The 22,272-nt window shown below is 37.8% G+C and overlaps 1 protein-coding gene across 1 annotated transcript in view; it reads right to left on the bottom strand.

Moving 5' to 3' along the window:
- The window catches only part of DNAH3 (dynein, axonemal, heavy chain 3), a gene marked incomplete at its 5' end in the record, with an annotated part of 42,870 nt that overhangs the window by 7,687 nt on the left and 12,911 nt on the right, over positions 1–22,272 (bottom strand). The window contains 23 exons of the mRNA XM_010009959.1: positions 980–1,224; positions 1,560–1,785; positions 2,706–4,847; positions 5,813–6,011; positions 6,868–7,050; positions 7,923–8,139; positions 8,491–8,656; positions 8,769–9,435; positions 10,077–10,220; positions 11,759–11,915; positions 12,580–12,703; positions 13,709–13,888; positions 14,330–14,624; positions 15,305–15,408; positions 15,783–16,040; positions 16,530–16,659; positions 17,931–18,036; positions 18,115–18,215; positions 18,706–18,947; positions 19,491–19,602; positions 20,539–20,673; positions 21,448–21,667; positions 22,092–22,183. Of these exons, the coding sequence (XP_010008261.1) occupies positions 980–1,224; positions 1,560–1,785; positions 2,706–4,847; positions 5,813–6,011; positions 6,868–7,050; positions 7,923–8,139; positions 8,491–8,656; positions 8,769–9,435; positions 10,077–10,220; positions 11,759–11,915; positions 12,580–12,703; positions 13,709–13,888; positions 14,330–14,624; positions 15,305–15,408; positions 15,783–16,040; positions 16,530–16,659; positions 17,931–18,036; positions 18,115–18,215; positions 18,706–18,947; positions 19,491–19,602; positions 20,539–20,673; positions 21,448–21,667; positions 22,092–22,183 (6,445 nt within the window). The remainder of the gene's footprint in view (positions 1–979; positions 1,225–1,559; positions 1,786–2,705; positions 4,848–5,812; positions 6,012–6,867; positions 7,051–7,922; positions 8,140–8,490; positions 8,657–8,768; positions 9,436–10,076; positions 10,221–11,758; positions 11,916–12,579; positions 12,704–13,708; positions 13,889–14,329; positions 14,625–15,304; positions 15,409–15,782; positions 16,041–16,529; positions 16,660–17,930; positions 18,037–18,114; positions 18,216–18,705; positions 18,948–19,490; positions 19,603–20,538; positions 20,674–21,447; positions 21,668–22,091; positions 22,184–22,272) is intronic.

Consider the following 22,272-nt stretch of genomic DNA (forward strand, 5'->3'; position numbering starts at 1 on the left):
AAAACAACCACACATGAGCACAATCCAAGAGAATCCTTCAGAAAACCTGTACCCCTAGTGCAAACTTAAAAATAAGGCTATTGCTGCAACTATCCTTCTCCCAGACAGCTAGTCACATTAAAGTGTAGATGTTGCTTTAGAAAATCACCTCTTTGACACTTAAAAAATTATATTTTTACTTTAAAGCAGTAAATATCTTCATAGTAGCAGTCTAGTGTTTATTTAAACAGCTGCTTATTAAAATAAGGACAGTGGCTTTCAGTCAAAATATATCATTTCATAACTGTAACCTATTAAGAGGAAAACAGACTCAGTTGGAATGGAAGGCTGTGAACTTCATGTACACCAATGGAGAGCGTGAACTTTATATAGCTATAAAACTGAATTTATAATTCCATACATTTCTACATTTTACGTAGAAATTCTATATAGTTTTCAAAATATCTCAAGATTTCAGAAAAAGCTGAGGCACTGATTCTTATGCGTATCTTTTCACTGTTGTGTTACGAACAATACACTGTAGCTACATAAATGTTTCATGCCAAGTAAACATATGCACTAGCTCTGTTAAAACAAAGTATATACATAAGTAACAAAAGCAGAATTGAGAAAGACAAATATTTAATTGCAAAAATTTAAAACAGAACTGGATTTGATGGTTAGTAAGAACTACAGTAATAAATGAATAACATAGCAAGCTACAATTTAATGTAACTACTGTGTAATATATTTACTTGGAAAAGTGGTACTTTCTAGTCCTCCCTCAGGGTAATACTTTTAGTAGCTTCAAGAATAGCTTTGCCTGAATAAGAATCCCTACAAATAACAGCTTTTAAATGTTACTACGTCCTGTGCAATACAGATTGCACTCTTGAAACATTGGTAAGAACAGTACTGCCTTTTTACAGAGAGGCTCCAACAATGCACTTCAAAACGACTGATCTTTTTGAAACAACCTGCAAAATAATATAAACCTTACCCAGTGGGCCAAAGTTTCTCCTTTCTTGCACAATAGCATGAAAAAAGCAAAGGCCAAACAGCAGTTTTTGCCACATTTCTGGCTTTTGGCAACCATTAAAGAACACAGGGTCAGAGATAGGGTCATTAAGGTATGATCGAAGAAGGTTCACTCTCACTCCTTTAGGAGGCTCATTTGTCATTTTGATGCCATTCTGGAGGATACTAACAGGAAACTTTTCTGATGGATAACTAGTTAACCACAACCTGAAAAGAATTTTAAAAAGCACATTATAAAAAAAAAAAAATCATTCATGATGACAAATATTCAATACTGATCTGCAAAAGACTAAGGCTTGTTACTAGCTTAACTATAATAACAACATACATATTTGTTCTAAAACAAAGGCATAAAGCAGATTATACTGGACGGGCAGGGAAGACTACATCCTTATTAAGTATCTTTATTTTATCATTGCACATAAATGACATGAATGTTATACTTAGTTTTTCAAACAAAAGAAGTTTCATTTCTTTTTACTAGTGTCTTCAGCAAATAAGCATTACTTCCATTAAAAAGAGGAAAACATTAAACCCCCTACCTGAACTTGTCATTGGTATTCTCAGGAACTATAACTTCCTCACAGATTTTTTCCAAAGCAGGCATCCAGCTAGTTGCAAGATGGCAGTTTTGCAACACTACCCACGTTCCATCAGCAATAGCCTGAGAAATCATTTTTGCTGCTATTGGGCCCTGGCCCTGCCCAAGTGAAATGGTTTGAATGCTTGTGCCTCCCATGCCAACATCATCAGCAAATTTTAGCAAACCTATGATGGCAAGTTTCACACATTCAAACAAAGACAAAGTCTATGTTATACTATCATTTCTATAATGTAAAACATAATTAAAGGGGCAAAAGTCAATAAATATTTTATTAAATTGATAAAAACCCACCTCAACAACCCAGAATAGTATCAAATGCTTTATCAGTCACTATGTTTCTGAGGCATATGCTAAAATTTAGATGTATAAAGTAATACTAAAAAAAATCCACCCAAAAACCAAAACCAAAAACTAGCAAGGTTAAATGCATGTCCTTTCCTTTAGCCCTGAGTGCTCAGTTCCTGCCTGCACTCCAGCTCTCTCCTCTCTGCTGTGTGGGTACAATTGTTTGTGGGGGTTGAGCTGTAAATTGGATCTTCAGATCTGGTCAATAATAACCCTCCAGCTTTGCCATCAAAACCAGTACCTCCTGGAAATACATCCTCACAGTATGGCTCCACATGACAATTCTTTTGGCAGAAAACCAGGTTTAAAAATAAGCTGGGTGGTTATATTTTAAAGGACATTTAACAGATGTGGTTTTAAGTGTGGTCACATACACCTTTTAATTAGTGACTGAGAGGGAAGAAACTTTCTGGAGGAGGGGCTGCAACAAAGACTGGAGCAAGTCCCAAACACCCACCGAAAGAACTGTATTGCAAGCATAAATTATAAACTGGTCTGGATGTTACAAGCTGTTAGATCCCTAAATTGCTGCTCAGAGATCTAGACATTTAATCACCACTACATTCACTCCACCCTTTAGCAATTTTAGTATCGCTGTTTATATATGGGCAGATGCAAACATTTGATATTCTATCATTGCTGTATTGTACTTTAACAACACTTTAAAGACCAAAATACACTATTAGCAGTTTAGTCACACTCAGAGACATTTAACCAGACTAAAAAATAACAATCTCACCTGCCATAGGATCAGCACCTGGTGATAATACAAAAATCAAAGGGGCACAACAATTTGAATCACTGTAACTTTTTCCAAGATCAAAAGTAGGTGGTTCAATAAAAGTTCTTCCCATATTTTCCACAATGAATTCCTGCACTGCTGGAATAATTTTGTCAGGTCTCAAACATCTGAGAATAACCAAGCGATGTAACCCCATCAGTGTGCTCCAAGCATCTGGGAAGGCTTCTTCATGGGGTCTTGCAGAGTCATAGATTAGTTTCCACTTTGAAGAATTCTCTCTTACGTGTTCCATTAGTCCCTGCAGGTTTGTCAGACTAGATGCACGTACAAGCTCAGCCCATGATTTCTCAGATAGCCAATCTGAAGCTGGATTGGGGTGAGGATTATCAAGAGCAACACCTCCTGTCAGTAGGAAATGCCAAACCTCATCATCTATTTGGTCTTTTCCCTTCATAATACCTATTGTCAGAAGCAAGGAGAATAACAGTTTATCCTTTTCAAACAGCGAACGACACACGTTATTATAGATGCTTACTGTGAAATGCTCAGTTATATTTTTAATCCTCTCTTCTAGATCTTCACTCTTTTTGCTTTTAGCAATAGAATGAACGTACAAGTTAATGAACCAAATTAATGAATATTGGTACATAGGTTCAATGTTTGCCAGATCAGAGATGCAGAAGAAGATAACAGCTGAATGAAGAGCAACTGGTTTATACCCCATTCGAGTAGTATCTATTTGCATCTCAGTTACAGAGGAAATTTTCTGCTTTTCACAGATTTCTTCAGATAACTCTTTGGATGAAGACAAAACAGTAATTGCTGTTTCATCTTCTAAGATGTTTCCTTCTGAAGTGGAAAGGATCTCCAGGATTTTATCTTCTATTTCCTTTAGCTGTTTCTTGTTGGCTGCACTTTCTATAATCAGTTTATTTTTCTTTTCTTCTAGCTCAGGCTTTTCCTCTGCAGCTACAATTCCAAGAAGCTGATCCTGAAGACCCAAAGGTGTAATCACAAAGTTGATTAGACAAACTTTCACAGCCACTTCAGGAAGATAATGAGGATTTCTTAAGCAGGTTGTTATGTAAAACCTGAAATCTCTTGAATATTCGATTACATTTTCCCCTAATTTAATGTATTCTACTCCTTGCTGTTTGAATGTTAGCTTTAATAAAATGGGTTCTATGAAAGCATCCAGTTCTTCACCAACATTTTCTAGCAAGACTGGTGTTCCAAGCTGAATAGCATTTTCTAATACCCTCACATAATGTGTGTCAGATAATTTGATAACTGACAGCCTGTTAGTTTTCTCCATGTTTTTTACCCATTTATTAGCTTGCCTTTGAGGATCTATCATTAAAGCCCATCTTCTTGAGTTAGAAACAATTATGCCATTGTCAGTGGAAAAAGAATCAACTGGTAATCCAGCAATCTGCCATGCACGGATTTTGACTGGATCCCCTAATGTATTACTTAAGCTAAAATCACTGGAGCACGGTATGTTCTTTTCATTACATAGGACCTGCCATTGCTGTTGACATTTCAGGCGGTAATCGACAGTAAAGGCTCCCAAATAAGCCACAGTTCCTGATGATAACAACACATCTCCTGTAAGGTCTATGTACCGAATTCCTAATAATCGTGCAGCTTCTGTCCACCTGTCTTTCTCTCCACCAAGACCACTAATCAGCTTTTCAGCTCTCACAATCTTTTGTGAGCAGTGTTCAATATTATCTTCTAATTCTTTCTTCCGTTCAATCATGTTGTCAAGCTCAACATTCAAAGCTTGGAGGCGATCAACTACCTCCTTAAGTTCTGCTTGTTTTATTTGTAGCTTCTGCATTTGAACCTCCAGTAATTCTTCTGCAGCCTTCAAACGTTCACGCTTTGGGGCAACCACTTTTGCAACACGGTCATATACCTCCATGGCTCGCACCCACTTGCATAGTCCTTCACAGGCAGATGAGACATTTTTTATGACAGCTGGCTGAAAATCTGGATGATCAATAAACTTCTCTCTAATTTTCTTCATTATAGCAGGAGGAATATTATCTTTGTCATATGTCTTTAAGCTCTCCAGGAATTTTAGATCACTAAGAAGTTTTCTAGATGGTCCCCAGTAGTCTTCTACCATTTTACCTATATTGTAAATGATACTAAAATCAGGCTTAAAACACACATATCAAAACTGAAAAAAAACCTATCCCAAAACTTTAAACATAATACAAAGAATTAACATCAATGACTTTGCAATGCAGTTTTACTACAACCACTAGTTAACCACTGTTAACTAGTTTGGGAAAACCATTACCTAAAGAAATTCAGACAGAAACTTCAGCATCACCAACCTATGTCATATTTAATTACATATTAATTCTAAATCAACAAAGCAAAATAAGGGAAACATATTACTATAAAGTCTTTCTTATCATTGTTTATTAGATAAACCAGTAACTATGCGAAAACATTCCCTCCTAACCCAAATAAGAAAATTTTGGATGAAAGATATTTATAGAGTTCTTATTTTCAGTTATGAAGCAATAAACTGTTGGGACCTAAAGTAGAAGGAAAGTAAAAGAAAAAGGTCTCTTTCCTCTCCTACCTTGCAAATCCTGTGCAATCCAATGACAACAACATAAATCACACAGAAAGAGCTTATTAGAGTGGTTGGCTGTCACGGGTATAGTTAGAATTCTGCTTCCCAGATGACTCCCAGCATGAAGTTTGGTAGCAGGGATTAGAGGGGAAAATATAGGTGAACGGTGCCCAGCACACCTCCAGCTCCCAGATGGACAATGCAAATCTCATTCTGGGTTCAAATCAAGACAATGCAAATCTCATTTTGGGTTCAAAGCAAGTTGAAGAGATGACTTTGTGCTGGTGACTGGGATTTATTTACAAAGCTTGTACAACAGTGTCAAGCAAGGGCAGTATGTTACAATGGCAGAAGCAGTTCTTAGCTATTCAGTGTAGTTTTAAGTCATTGCTAGCAAAATGCACTTTTAGTGCACATGGCTGCATTCACACCAGAAACACTTCGCTAGTACAACACAGCAGTACCCCAAGTATTCCTAGAACAGGGATAACAAATACTGCCTCATTACCACTGCCATTTGGATCAGGCTTCCTCTCTGGTTTAGCACCCTTCATGACACAGATACTCTCCATGATGAGCTTAACAGGACCAGGTGGATTCTGCATGGATTTCACAAGAGAGATATCTGAAGGATTCAGAGTATCAAGAGCTGAAAGTGCTGCCTCCAAAGCTGGCATGGCCTCAGCAAGGTCTCCTTCACATTCATCCTGTTAAGACATTGGGCAGAACACTGTAAATCTTCATACAATACCAGATCTGCAAACTGATTACCGCACTACAGCACAGCCTCAGAGAACCTTCTCTGCTTCTAAGTACCTAATAAAAAGATTGTTCACACCACTGTGTTTCTTGGAGAGAAAACAAGATTTGTCTGCACAGTTTAAAGAAAGAAAGTTTGTAGAGAAATTAGTTACTTCCATAAGCTGAAATGATAGCTGAAAAAGCCAGACAAGCTTTCAAGATCAAAGTCTCTCTGCTCTGACAAGGAGAATTAAAATATAAGTTAGATACAGTGGTTCTTAGTTAAATCTTACAGTGCTGGTCAGGTAAATATATACATACTGTGTATCTTAAATTCTTAACCATGTACTCAGATGTCAGTAATTATCTGTCATATCTATCACTGACATTTCCAATGAGTCACAAAAAAAACCCACAACAAACTGAGGAATCCTGCAGCTTCCCATGGGAAATTCAGTGCTACAGGCAAATGGCTATGGCAGTATCTTTAGGTTATGCTTAATCCGCATAATTTGGCAGCACTATGCCAAATTATCTCAGCTAACTCTAAATTGTTGAATCTGTTGAGAAGGAGAATGTATTAGTACAGATATAAGAACTATAACTTTTGGAATGTGAACTAGAAAGGGAAGCTACGAAGTACTGTGAGATACAGTCATAGTCCAAGCAGCCAAAATTTACCTTGTTTATATTAGGATCATGTCATTCATCATCTCTTGCAACTCTGTTACTTTAAGAGCTTGGATCATCCTATTAACACATCATCACAACTCCTACTTACTTGGAAAGACTTGGAACCAGGCTTGAGCCCTTGTATACTACCTTAATAGCTTTAGCAGCAGCTGCTGCTTCATTAGCCTCTTTTTCATCTGCTGACACTAGTTCCTTCTTTGCATCTACTTCAATTGTTTCCTTTTCAATATGGACCATCATTTTGTCTGTTTCTGCAGAAGTTTTAACCAGTTCAGGCTGAAGGGCAGTCAGTTCTTTCTGCATCTCTGAAACCTGGTGAACAGAACAGGAAATCAAGAAAAAATCTGTGTAAACACTGCATGAGTTTCACATCTTGATGTCTTAGAAAGATCAGAGGACACTATATTAATACAATCTAAAAAGGGACATTTGCTCTAAATAATTATTAAAATAGTTCTTTAGCCTATTTTTACTAAGAGCTGTTTTATTTGACAGAATAGATGTTTTTAAAGGATTTTTTTTTACCATCCACGCAATACACACAGTTTGTTTTTGAAACCCCAAATAATCCTTTATTGTACAGGTAAAAAACTGTTTGGATATACCAAAAGAAACATGGAAGGAAACACAGAATTAGTGACAGTAACAACTATAAACTGGATGTCCTTCATCTAGCAGGTATCTGGAAGCCCCTCTGCATCTTGGAAAGATCAATCCCTGGATCACATGGGTTCAAAAAGGGGGTTATTTACTCGGAACCCAACCAATTTCCTACTAGGAATCTACTCAGGAATTAATGTTTATTATTGTCTTACAACATTCTTTAACTTGTCCCCTATTTTGAAAGGGTACTAGGACGCTGAGTCATGGATTCTCCACATCAAATTTCAAGAAAACAGTAAGATTTGTAAGGTTTACTCCTTCAACATTTAATGAGTACCATCAATTTCATTTAGCTTTCTATTAAGTGCTATAATCCAAACTTACATACCATATTTTTTTAAAAAGACTAAGCGGTAATCTAACTTTTCCTACTGGCTTTCTACAGAGAATTATCAATAGCATCATGACTATGGTGAAGAGGGAATTTGATGTTTTATTTTTGTAAGTTTTAATCAGCTTATACAGACCCCATACTAAAGTATGCACATGGCACATATTCGGTGTTTTCATCTGAAACTTACTTGTAAAGCTGCAAAGTCAAGTTTTTCAAGTCCTATAAGATAACGAGTTCTCATCATGTCAACTTCTCCCCTTTTGCTATTCAGCAGAGTCTTAAAGGTAAGAATTAGTTCTAGGTATGAAGCTGGTGTCACATAGTTGTGTCTTTGCAGTGTAGCATAATAGCTGATGGAGAGCTTTCTCACGCTTTCTTGGAAATACTTGCACATTGACACAACCCTAGAGAAAGTTTTTCCACATTATTATGCAAATATGATCTGTCTTCATGTTAATTAAGAGGAAATTATGCTAAGTTTATCAAATTATATTAGTGTTAGTGAAGGCAGAATTTAGAATTTTAGAAGCTTTTTATCCATTATGAGAAATATTTTACACTCATTTTCAAGAGTGGCCTGATTTTCAGAAATATCAGATATATCTATCTAGGTCTCTTTGACTTGCACTGAAATCCCAGAATTGGCTTTGTTTTGTCCATTCATAAGGACAGTTTCCTGATCAACTATGTTGGGGGTGCAAGGGGAAAGAGAATAAACATTTGCTTCATATGTTTCTTGACAGATAAACTCATACTCTTTTCTAATATCATCTTCAAGTTCAACATCCTCTAAAAACTTGTTAGCAACCATTTCCAAAGCATCTGTAGGCCAGGTCTGGAACCAATCGATGGTGCAGCAGTTTATCAGCGAAGGGAACATCCGTAATCGATTCCGAAATGCATCTCCAACAGGACTCATGGCTAGAAAAAAACACCCCACATGATTGTTACCTAAGTTTGTTTGCAGTTAGGAAGCAGAAAAACCTAAGCCTAATAAAAAAACATTCTGAGAAATAACTCACTGTATACAGACCTAAGACAATATGCAAATTTTTCTTCACCCTTTCAATAAAGAAATTGTACATAGCAAGGGGAGTGGCTTCAATTTTCTTGTTCTCCATCCTTGCTGCAGCTTGCATTTTCTCAACAATTTCAGCTTTCTCATCTGCTGCAAAGATATTAGGCACATCACCGGAATTTAAAAGCATGTTGATATCTTCTACAAAGGCTTCATCCTTTATTTGATTATCAGAGAACAAAAAGGACACATTCTTGTTACCAACACCTGCTTTCAGCATCACTTGTTTAACATCATCTTTCCATTCATTGACTCCATAGGACTTCGTAATTTCAATTTGAAAGAGTTCAAAGGAATTCATGAAGGTGGCCAGCTTGGTAGCACTTTGTCGACCACTCCCACCAACTCCCACCAACAACAGATGTCCATTATCCTGTTTCAATACTCTGCATATCCTCGAGATATGCTCGATAGCAAACTTGAACATGACTAAGGACATGGGTGCTTTGCTGATATTGTTGTATTCCTCAAGGTAGTATTCCATCACTGTTGTCAGTTGCTCTAAGTCTGTGATTTCATCATACACTTTTACATCAGTGGCTGGGTCTGAATAGTCTCCAAAGAACAGGCTGCGAATATCATCATCAGAGACATTTTCTGTGGGTGAGAGATGACTCAGTACCTAGGGAAAAGGCAAGAATCGACAGATAATTCAAACTATTGAGAATTATTTTCCTTAAAGTCAATAATTCTTATCTACACAGTAATATTACCGTGGGAAGCACCATTTTCCAGCTATTCTAGTTATTACCTTAGTTTGGGGAAAAGAAACCCAAACCAAACAAACAAAAAAAAACCAACCCTTCACAACCCCCACACAAAAAAAACACTTAAATGGGGAATATGCTGTAAGTTGACATGCAAGTTTCCACATATGCATACTTCACAGAGACATTTCTGCTGTCAAATAAATATAGGGCAAGTTCCCAAAAGGCTTCTCAGGAAAGCCACTGCTCCTCCTGGCTCATCCAAATATTAACTTAAGCAAAAGCACAGATAAACACTGTGTTAGACTTTTATTCCAGATAGTCCTCTGTACCAACACAGAATCCTTTTGAAGTTATGAATCATTCTGATATGAAGTAATTTGTATTAACTTGACTAAGAATATGATAATATTCCATACTGAAGACCATCCATACTTTTTAAATGCAGTGATTGAAATAATTCAAAATGTGTCCCATACTAATGTAATCTCAATGTCTAAGCTTTTCTGAAAATGCATCAGTCTCATTCTCATCCCAGCACATTACCCACAAGTACCTTATTGAAGTCCTGCTTGAAGCTGTTTGTTGTTGTCTCTTGTACCATTTGAAAGAATACCTTCCTGTCCTCGTCATCAACTAAGCGATCATAGAAAACTCGGTAAACCTCATGAATCCAAAGTCTGATCAGTTTATCTCCATCCTGAAAATGAAAATACAAGAAAATCAGTAAATACAGCTCAGGCAGGATTTGTTTAAAACCAAAAGGGTAGAAACGTCCATCTGGACCCTGCTATATCTTGTACTACACCCAGTGGGAATCTTTCAATTCTAAGCCATTCAGCACATGGCCCAGCATCTGCTAACTTAACTGGATTCCTCACCTAGTTACCATCTTTTCCTTCCTGCCAATACAAACTAGGACTCTCATGTCAAAGCATTTTTCTCTACTGTATCAAATCTCCGAACACTTCCAACATAAAACAAGGAATAAATCTTTCACAGATACAGCTTATGAGCTGTAAGCCAAACTCTGCTCAAAACTGTTGCTGGTTAAGATTTCCTCTGAATAGCTTGCAGCTGTTTTTTTCTGTTTCTGCACCAAAAACATTCCCCCAGCAGAAATAAAACTTTCAATACTCCTTTATTCCTGACATTTTACTGAAAATTGATGAAAAAAGTAGGATGAAAATCAAATATATTTATCAGTATTTATTTGTTGTTTGTGACAACAGGCTGTCCTGTGCTCAGCTGTAACAGTTATTTTTCTCCATCTCAGTAGCTGGTGCAGTGCTGTGTTTCAGCTTTAGTCTGAGAACAGTACTGGTAACACACTGATGTTTTAGTTGTTGCTCAGTAATGCTTACCCTGATCAAGGACTTTTCAGTCTCTCATGCTCTGCCAGTGAGGAGGGGCACAAGAAGCTGGGAGGAAGCAGAGACAGGACACCTGACCCAAACTAGCCAAAGAGGTATTCCATACCACAGCACATCATGCCCAGTATATAAACTGGGGGAAGTCACCTGGAAGGCCCAGATCACTGCTTGGCTTGGGCTGAGTATCAGTCGGCAGGTGGTGAGCAATTGTATTGTGCATCACTTGTGTTTATTGAGGTTTTTCTCCCTTCCCTTTTTAGTTTTATATTATCTCTCCTTGTTACTTCCCTTATTATTATTATTATACTACATAGTTACTGGACTGTTCTTATCTCAACCCATGGGGTTTACATTCTTTTGATTCTCCTCCCCATCCCACCTGGACAGAGGGACAAGATGGGGAGAGTTAGTGAGTGGCTGCATGGTTCTGAGTTACCAGCTGGGCTTAAACCATGACACAGGCAAACTCAGAGCTCAATTATTCAGTCATGTTCGGTGATGAGCTTGCCATTTTTAAATGAGAGATACTGAGGCTTTTCCCACAGTTGCTTCTTTTGTATATTTAGTTTGCAAGTTCAGTAGAAGGCACTGTCTGTCTTGATGTACACGCCTTAACAGGTGGGATTTGAACCTCTGGACCCAACTGTAATATAGGCAAAGAATATTAACAAAAATGTCACCTGCCTCCTCCAGAGACAGACAAAATATATAGCAAGGTATTTGGGAACTATCCTGATTTAAAACCTTCCAGATGTACTGAATTCACAGTTTATGTATTTTGAGATGTTTACTTGCTGATATTATAAAAATAATTTACTTTTGCAACTGCTCTTTCTTACAGTTACATGATTGAACAACAACTTACTTGCAAATGAGTGTGTGGACAGAGCAGCACTCCTTTAATAACCCTGGAAAAATCCCGTAGATTAAAGACATAATGGGATTTTGAAGGAGTTGGGAGAAAATTATCAACTGCCATTTTATAAATCACCATTGTCGCTTGAACCATCATCTTGCCCAGCCTGAAGAAGGAAAAGAGATATAAATTTAACTTCTTCAGATAAATTGCAGGAGAAAAGATGTCCAAGGTGTTAGAAGAAATATGTCACATCATTACTGTCCTGGGTTCAGCTACAGCAGTCATTTTTTCTCCTTCTTAGTAGCTGGTGCAGTGCTGTGTTTTTGACTTTCAGTCTGGGAACAATGCTGATAACACCGATGTTTTTAGTTGTTGCTAAGTAATGTTTACTCTGACCAAGGACTTTCTCAGTCTCATGCTTTGCCAGAGAGGAGGGGAAGCCAGGAGGAAGCAGAGACAGGACACCTGACCCAAACTGGCCAAAGGGCTATTCCATACCACAGCACATCATGCCCAGTATATAAACTGGGGGGAGTTACCCGGAAGGCCCAGATCGCTGCTCGGGTCGGGCTGGGTATCGGTCGGTGGGTGGTGAGCGGTTGTGTCCTTTTCCCTTGTTATTCCTCTTATCATTATTATTGGTAGCAGTAGTGGTTTGTATTATACCTTAGTTACTGGAGAGCTGTTATCTCAACCCGTGGGAGTTACATTCCTTCGATTCTCCTCCCCATCCCTCCGGGAGCGGGGGGAAGGAAGGAAAAGGGGGGGAGTGAGCGAGCGGCTGCATGGTTCCAAGTTGCCGGCTGGGCTTAAACCACGACAATTACCTTAGAAACACAGGCTCAAAGCCTTTGCTGAAGTGCCAATCAGCAACTGCATTAAAAATCTTGGTTAATGTTTCATCATCAAAAGCACAGACAGATACAGTATTCAAGTGCCGTGTGAAGCGTCCTGTAATACATGCAAACACATGCAGAAAGATTTAGGATTGCTCAAACGTTTTTCTGCCTTTCAGCTAGCATATTCTAGGATTTACTGCCACTCAAACAACATCTGAATCTGGCTCCAGGTCCGTGATTTTGTTTTTGGCAAATTTCTGCCCCAACAGTGATACAAAAGAAATATAAAGTGGTTTATATTTCATGTCTGTATTTCTCTTAGAGTAACTGTTTTTAATTCGAAAAACATGAATCTCCATTACAAGAAGTCCACCATTACCCAAATTTAAATTTTAGCTCCCATTAGCCCTGTTGATTGTGATACATCACAGTAAAACTTTACAAAATCAAATATCTTATTATTTATTTTCATCTAAAAAGAAGTATAAGTCTATACACTAGCAAATTTAACAGATTCAGCTGTATCAGAATAGTTATTTTAATAAAGTCTCCTCAGAGCACACACAGTTATACCTGTGTTAGTGTTTATATTAAGCAAAGTACCATGAAGTGCCTTATAATGGTGTAGCTGTAGCTACATTAGGGTTTTACTGATGTAACTTTTCATTAGAAAATATAACCTCCCATATGGTGATATGACAGGAATCATGTACTTGCAGGCAACATGCTTGTAAGTAAATGCAGGCAGCCTATCTTAGCAGCAGGAGATACAATTTCAGAAGAGAACTGCCAGAAAGATTTGGCAAGAAGATGTATTCCCTCCCTTTTCTAAAGAATAGAAAATGGAGGAAGTGTCTGATTCTCTAATTTTAGAATTATTTTAATCATTCACAGTTTAACGAACATGAAAAACATTGTTTCTAATACTGATTAAACTCCTCTAGAAAAGGTACAGATTTGACCTTGAGAATACAGACTTCTATTTGGAGTGACCCAGCCAATGAATGTATCAGTAGGTTTACAAGTAATAGATAAACGTAGAATTTGTCATCAGCATTTGCAGTTAGATAACTGACTGCAGTTAGGTAACTATTTGCCATACTAATATATTTCCTACCTGTAATATCATTTCTGCCTCCCCCAGGTGGACCCATAGCTGAAACAAGCAGCATATCTATGATACCAATCTTGGATGTATCTTTCTTGTCATAGAAGTGACCATGATCAATCCATTGTCTGAGCAGCTCAATAGGTGGCTGGGCTCCATACACTTCCTTTGCAGGCATGTTTAGGTCATCTATGGAGAGTGCAGACATTGAATAAAACATCCCTCAATGTTTTAGAACTAGAAACTTTCTTTCAAAGCCAAGAAGAAAACAATAACCGAACTAGAAGTAAAAAAAGGTTGTGTCTTGTTATTCTTGCTTCCCATTAAACTAACCAGAATCAAATAACATCATACTTCACAGCCATATTTAGGGGTGATGGTTTAACTTAGCGTGGTTGGTGATTTTATTTTATTTCATGCCACACTACAACACTGAATTATTCTGAAGGCAACCACCATTTTAACAGTTAGAAACCTTTCAGCAGGGGGCAGTGGTAATCCTTCTTCGGATGCCTGGAAAAGAAGCCGAAGAGCACTGAGGTAATCCAAAATTACTCGTTTCAGTGAATCACTACCTTTGCCTTAAGCCAGAATTAAAATCATATAAAAACACTGAAAAACCTGTCTTACCCACAAATATTACAGCTGTTTTTCCCAAAGGTGGTCCAAAGAATCCTTTTCTTCTTCTGTCCAGCTTGGACATAATAATATCTTGAGTTTGGTTAGCAGAAGTTCTTGCAGAGAAGGTGATGAAGTTTGGCACGTATTTTTCCTTTGGAAGTTGTAGTAGAAAACTGTTTGTTATAGCTGTCTTTCCAGTGCCAGTAGGACCCACAAAAAGCAAAGGGACATTATGCTCAACATACGTTTTAAGAAAAAACATTTGTCTGGCAGTTTCAATTGTTGGAATGATCAGCTCTGATACCTGTTACACAAGAAAGTAAATAGCATATGGAAATCAAACATACAATACCTTAATCAACATGAATATTTGCAAGCAACTACAGGAAGCCTGCAGCACAAATGCACTTTTTTAGAATTCTTTTCTCTGAAAACCTGGGTCATAACAAGGTTCTGGTAGACAGTATGTCCCCACTTCTTGTTCAGTGTTTATACAGTAAATAGAACAATTAGTATCACCTGTATTATGGTTCATTTACACTGTATGAAGCCCAGAAAGAGAACTGCAGAGTTAAGTATTATTGTGCAGAGAGAAAGGAGCAGTGCTACGGAAATATTTTCTCTTCCTCATCCTCCACTTATCAAGGAAAGATTTTAGACAGCAGAATTGAATGTAATCTTACATCTCCCATGTACTTAATAGACAAGACAGTTGCAACTACAATGTAATGAAAAGCTCAACAAACACTGCTTAAGTTATCCTGAAATTTCATCTGCAGCATAGAAGTGCACAGGTCTCTGCTCTGCTACACCTCCCTTCAGTTCACAGCTACCACCAAAACGTGAGTACATCTGTTCTCAAATGGAGGGAATCCAGGACTCTCAGTACTGCTCTCCATATCTAAGGTCTCTTTCCTTGCTTTCTCTGATCTACATAATTTAGTCAAATAATTATTTTCTATAATGAAAGCTATCAATGAGAACCTTAGCCCCTGGGGGAATAACTTGCTCTTCTTTTGTGATGTAGTCACTCCACATGTTCCAGTGCCCACTGCCATGCTTGTGAAAATAGAAGTCATAAACACTTCCTGTTAATTGAAAAACACAGCATAGGAAAACCCAATGATTAAAGAATAAAAATAAACTTCAATCATTTTAGTGTGAGACATCCAACACTGTGAGATAATAAAGGCTTTCCAGCACACAAGATACCTTCCCCCCTCCACCATTATCATCACCAAATTATTTTAGGTCAGATTCAGCTACATTATTTGAGTACAACATGAGGCATATGCTACTCCTGGTTAAAAGAGCCAGGAAAGAACACCCAACTGTGCAGACCAAGTCTCAGCAGATGGTGGCTCTGCTGCAGACTTAACATCTCCCAGGCTCTCTATTCTCCCTTAAAGTCATTTCTTACAGCTTTATAAAAGGCCAGGCAAGTACAGTTATGCAGAAGCACCTTTTTCAGGGAAGATATTGTTTCTGGTAAGCTTCACACTATTAGGGCGTGGGTTTTCATCGTTCATTCCCATTAGCAAGTCCCGGTAAAACAGATCAAATTTCTTCCTGCTGTCTGAATCGATGATCCCACCGATTGTCCAAACCAGAGCAAAAAGGAAAAGCCCCTGTAGCCACAACATGATTTGCTGAGTAGACATGCTTGGCTTCTTGTCTTCCTCAGATTGCCTTATGTCTTCCTCAGATTGCCTTATTTCATCTAAAACACATTTTGAATTTTAGTTACATCTCAGGAATAACTACAAATCCCAATTCAATATGCATTTTTGCAAAAGTATTCTGAGACAAAGTCGGAGCATTGTCCTCAGAGGAACAAAGCCAATCTAGAGAGTGAGAATCTTGCCTGAGTAAAATACGGTTTACAAATAAAAATAATTGAGAAAGAAAAATATTTACAAAGGGCCCTAATAAAAGGTTCTTTTATACAGATGCTAGCAAGCAGCAAGTAGAACATATGAAATACACTCACAAGATCATGCTCAGTTTTGTAATTACACCAGTGTCCAAACGTGAAAGCTCTTATGCTAGACATATCAATACTGATCAGTGAGATCACCAAGTGCACTGTATGAACCCAACAGTAACGAATTCCTTTGGCATATCCTTGCATCTGATAACCTACATCTTATCACGGGACACAGCAGGGAAAAAAAAAATAAATAGAAAGAATAAGGCTTATGGTACTTACCAAGCAGACAAGTATAAAGTCTCATCAAGCTGTAACTCAGGTGAATAGAAGACGTTTGTACAATGGCTTTGCAATTGAAGTGAATAAACTCTAAACAGGGATCGACTAGCCACATAAACATGTCATTGACCTACCAGGAGAAAAACAAATGGCTGTAAAAAGATGCACGAGTTGCCACATTTCCCACTGTCCCTCAGTTCTCTCTCAACAAAACATAAGGCATCAGAAACTCTCCAAGTTGGCAGAGGGAAGGTAAGGAAAGGACCTGTGTGAGGCAGTACTTAAGTGATCACGAAGTCACACTGTCATTATCTGATGGTGAAAACAAGTTGCTTCTAGCACAGAGAAGTTTTCAGCAACAATTCTGTCACCCAGTTACTAATCCAGACAGCACAGCAGTCTACGGAGGCCACCACTCTGCTTTGGCAATGAGGAAATTTTTCCAACAAAACTAAAGATAAGGACTTCAACTTCCCTTAAAAAGTACAGGTCCCTCCTGAGGAACCAGCACAGACAATGTGCCACGGCATCAATTCTAGAAAGCTGGAACTGACTGGCACCTGTGGGAGTGCCACAGCATGCATGTAGATACCAACCATGGCTGGTGATATCTGTTCCATGAAACAGGAAAGGAATCACAGCCTTTTGCCAGGGAAAGGAGATGCATTAAAGGGTCAAGCTATCTGCTGCTTAAGGAGTAATATATTGCTTTGATGAACTAAAAAAATTGTCAACTAAAAAGACTAGCTCTTCTAGTCTTGGTACTTCTTTATAATTTAGTCCTAATTTCCTGCAAAAACTCAAAGGGTGTCTTGTGAAATCACAGAAAGTTTTCTCCATCTCCAGTCCTATTGTGGACAGTTCTTATTCTGATTCTTTTACTAGATTTTAATGCCTAATTAAAGAGAATTTTAATTTTTATTAAATTAAAAGCTGATTCTCACCGACACCTACTTTTATTTGCATCTACGCTGAAGATATACAATACACAACACAGAGCTCTCATTTATGCAAGTAATCTAGCACACAAAAGACTATTAAGCAAAGATTCATAAGGTGATTAAGGCTTTGAAAATCAAGCTAATAACAACAACAACATTTTTTAAGCTAAACTCTAAATGTCTTAGAAGAAGGATGAGTTCAAACCATTTTGAGTCTTCAAGTTTTTCCCACGCTGCATTTGTAATACTCACAGTATCTCCAGCTCTTAGGCACTTCCCTTGTGACATTTGACATTCATCACTACAAAATAGTTTACAACAGCCTCTAGGAGATCTGGGACCCTCGAAATCATGAAAGTACTTCAAAAAGTTTTGATTCTGCATGCCTGCCTTCAAGTGGGCAAACTGTGAACATCACCTTAAAGTTAATCAGATCTGTGTAAAACATCAAATCTCGCACCAGCTCTCGGTGTTCTTCCTGCAGGTTTGGAGGCAACGTATTCATGTAGGAATCCTTCAGTGGCTTCCAACCTAACTCTTGCAGGTCCATATAGATCATACCACACCTGGGAAGAACAAACAGCTATGGTACAGGAATATATGTGCAAGGCAGGACAGTTGAAGGTTGAATGCTTTCACATTACCTGCTGACAGTTGCTGGAGATGCCTCCTCTAAGTCTGCTGGCTCAAAGATTAAACTCATTTTTGAATTCATCTGAATTATTTCACCACTCATTAAGCATAGCTAGAAGAAGAGCATCACATAAACATGATCTAGTGATGTCAGTGCTGATCATCCAGCCAAAGCAATGCCTGTCAAAATCACTTATTCAACTTAGTGTCACTCCTCATGCACTTGTTTCTATTCTTATAGCACATGATATTTTCTAACCTTGTCTCAACTTTTCCATGTGTTACTGTAATGGCTTTCAGAGACACACAGAACAATGCTCTGTCTTTAAATAACTCTGCAAGGAAAAGCAGTTATGACCTGCAGCTTTTTTTTTTTTTTAATATTAATTTATTCACTAAGTAATTTAAGTAAGTTCAGTAAGAAACAGCTTAATATCATCTACTAAACCCACTCATATAATTGTGGGAAAAAACAATGCTTTTAATCACATTAGCCTTTCCTGAGCCTCACACCTCCTTTGACTAACATGGTAACAATATTCCTACTGCTAAAATAAAGTATGCATATTCAAGAACGAGGTTACTGGCAAAAATCAGGCTACCTTTTTATTATCATCCAGCACAGTGTTCATGTTCTCTATCCAAACTGCATCCACTGGGCCATCAAAAATAATCCACTTCCGATCATCTGTGGTAGAAGATGCTTGTTCCCTGAAGGTATTTGCAAGAACTCCATCGTTCCATTCATGGCTTACAGGATCAAAACTGCCATACAACTGTCCCATAGTAATTGCTTTGGGATTAATAACCTTGTATTCAACAGCAAACTCATCCATGGATTTTGCTGTGTAAAAAGACAAATAGATGAGCTTGAATATTTGCCAGGTTAGTTTCATTCAACAACTAAGTACAGAAGAAGAAGATTCCTGAGGATCCTACTTTAGCTGCCCAAGGCAAAAAACCCCAGATATTTGGCAGCTATGTAGTTGTAAATAAGAAATTCTGTTACTTGTACAAGGAAAGTACAAAGTCCTATGTGCAAAAGCACATGAAAAAAGAAAAAGCAGAGGAGAATAGATTTTATATGTTTACGGGAGGTACTTACAATCTCCCTAACAGGGCTAGTTTTTTTCAAGACTTATGCAGAAATACAATGCTCAAAAAATTCATAAAAGCATAAACACATTCGTATGTTTTATTGTTCCAGTAAATGCAGAAAAAAATGATATCAGACAAATACATCACACAAAAATAATTCAATGATTAGAAACTTTCCAGCTGAGAAAGCAGAATACAGGACAATTAACAACCTGGACATATCTCTGCAAAGGAAAAACATTAGTCATAAAATCAACTTAAGGAGAAGTTTGTGGCTGAACAATGTTACCTGCACACAAATCACCAAGGGCTCCAGCTAGCACTTTGTAAGCAGAGGTCTTGCCACTCATAGCATCTCCAACAATCATGAAACCATGGCGCACCAGCATCATTTCATATATCTGTATCAGTGGCAAGAGAAATCAAAGATTATCAGTGAAGATAACATGAAGGGATTGAAACTACAATTCTGAGGATCTGTCATACGGTTGGTCCCACAGAGGCTGACTTTGGACTGCAAGAGTCACCCCGTAAAATCCTCCCAGAACTCAAGTCAAAGCCCTCAAACAGAACACCTTCAAGTAGAAATAGACCTGTAAGAAGAACCCCTAAGAAGATTTTTTTAAATCTCAGGTTAAGGCTGATACTTTCTGGTTTATCTTAAGCTGCAAAGCAGTTAATACTACCCTTATTTAAATGAAAGATAAAGCATGCTTTACAAAGCAGCATAAGACAAGTCTCAACGTAAGCCATAAAGTCTGAACTGCTGCTGTAGGGCCCTTCATAATCCTGCCCCAGGCCACAGGCTTTTGCCCCAGTCATCACAGTGTCATCAGGCTGCACAAATCACAAAAAAAAACCAACAAAAAACCCAACACCCTACCACCACCCAAACAACATTAAGCATTCTTTGAAAGGTCACCAATACTAGTAAATGGGAAACAACAAGAGCTGGAGGTGAAGCATAAGCAGGACTGACAAACATCACCCCTTTCAAGACTTCTCAAGGAGACTGTGAGCAGAACTGGGAACAGGGCCTGACTCCTAGTCCAGAGCTATGTACCCTAAGCTACACTGCAACAGATTCAGTTTAATTTTCAACCCTGAACCATAAGACCAACAATGTGGCTGCACACATTAGCTTCTTCACAGGCTGGCTGAATTAAAAGATCACTATCAGCAAAGCAGGCTTTTAATCCATGATGTTTTACTCAGTAAAATGTCTGTAATATTCTATCAATTGATTATGGGAACTATAGCTATTTGTTCATGACAGACAGTGAATGAAGAGTGTTCCTGCTCTCATAATTCTTCCCCAGAATTATGTGAAAATAAACCTGTATAATTTTTCCAATGAACCACGGAACTGGTTGAAGATCCATTTTTATTATATTTTCAGTTACCGCCTTGATAAACAGGTCATAGTCTGGTGTAGGAAGAACCACTCCAGGAAACAGGTCAGATATGATGCCCTGTTAAGGAAAGGCAGAACAGAACACTATTTAAACACAGATTACAAAAAGTGAAAATTCCAAATGCACAAGAATTTACACGTAAAACACTATTCTTAAAGATAACAGGATTTTAAGCGGAAATGTCCTCAGCTGTACAAAACTAAATTCTAAGCAAACTGTACCTATGAAAGTATTCTGAATGCATGAGACAGAAACAAGTGCCTGCACTTTCCATTCAGATTTACCCCAAGTAGTATTACAGGAAAGGATGTCAAAGTGGTGGAAAGAATCTCAGTGATTAGATAGAAGCAATGACTCTGTGTGTGCTTTTATCCTACATTTTAGATCTTTAATAACTGATTGCTTTGCAGTTTAACATAGTCTCTATTTTCTGTTAATGCAGTATGCAAACAGAAACGTAATCGTTTTCAACTCTGACTTCAAATTTCTAATTGATCTTAATTTAGTTGTCCACATCTCTTTCGCAGCACAAAGTCAGAATGTAAACTTCAAAGAATGATGTGCACAAATGAAAGAGCACAAAGTGACTTCTAGCAGGATATCTTATGAAACAATTTTATAGAATAACTTAAAAAGGCCCCATTGAAACTTTGTTTTTCAAAATAACAGAACCAAAGAGTGCATCCAGACCAGTGGACTGAAATAATTCTACACTAATATGGCAGCATTTAGATCAAACTGTTCTAAATTAGGAAAATGACCTGTTTCTGTAGGTTCTTATAATGGACCTCATCATCACAAAGTTTAAAACACACTAGCCTGATAGCTTACCTGAAACAACGGCACATCCTGTGCCAAGAATTTGGCCAAGTTAACATCCATCAAAGCCCGAAGTAACAATACGCTTTCATTTTCACTTGGGTATTTCAGTTTTAAGTTTCCTGCTGCTGTCAGGACAGATTTAACAGCACGCATTCCATAATCATAGTGATGCTGAGATGACAGCTGCTCAGAGCACAGACGATAAGTAGCAACAATTTTCTGGGCAAGACTGTGGATATTAAAATATCACATGTAGAGCGAAAATATCTCACCATGTAAGGAAAATAATTTAAGTACCTAAATACGCAAAGTAATTGCAGTGATTATCAGACATATCAGCTGTTAAGATGGTCCAAAACACCTAGGAAGTAAAACTGTAGATTACGCCATGCCAGACATAATGTGTGTGCCATTTAGGAATTCTGGTTGATACTGTGATACATTTTCCCAATGATCCCATGGAGAGGTGCATATCCATCAACATGAGGCAGTAAATGAGAACTGATGATAAAGCAGGAGATCAAAAAATACTTTCTGGAAAAACAGAACATGGACAGCCTTCCAGAATTATACACCTCAAACACACTTACATGTCTCACAGAGGAATGAGGTATATCAGACTTAACTGAGGTAGAAAATTCAGCATGTCTTACCTCCGAGAGTCCAAAAATCCCATTGAATAAAGTGAAATTTCTCCAATCAAAGCATAATCTGGAACCATCATGGCAACTGTTCGGAACAGTGCCTGTAAGAAAAAAAGTATGATATAAGCTTAGACTATGGAATATGGTCATAACTTGTGCCTGTTTTTTAACAGTATCTCTCTGTAAATTC

This window comes from Nestor notabilis, unplaced genomic scaffold, assembly GCF_000696875.1.
Source record: "Nestor notabilis isolate BGI_N333 unplaced genomic scaffold, ASM69687v1 scaffold16882, whole genome shotgun sequence".
NCBI classification, from domain to species: Eukaryota; Metazoa; Chordata; class Aves; order Psittaciformes; family Psittacidae; genus Nestor; species Nestor notabilis.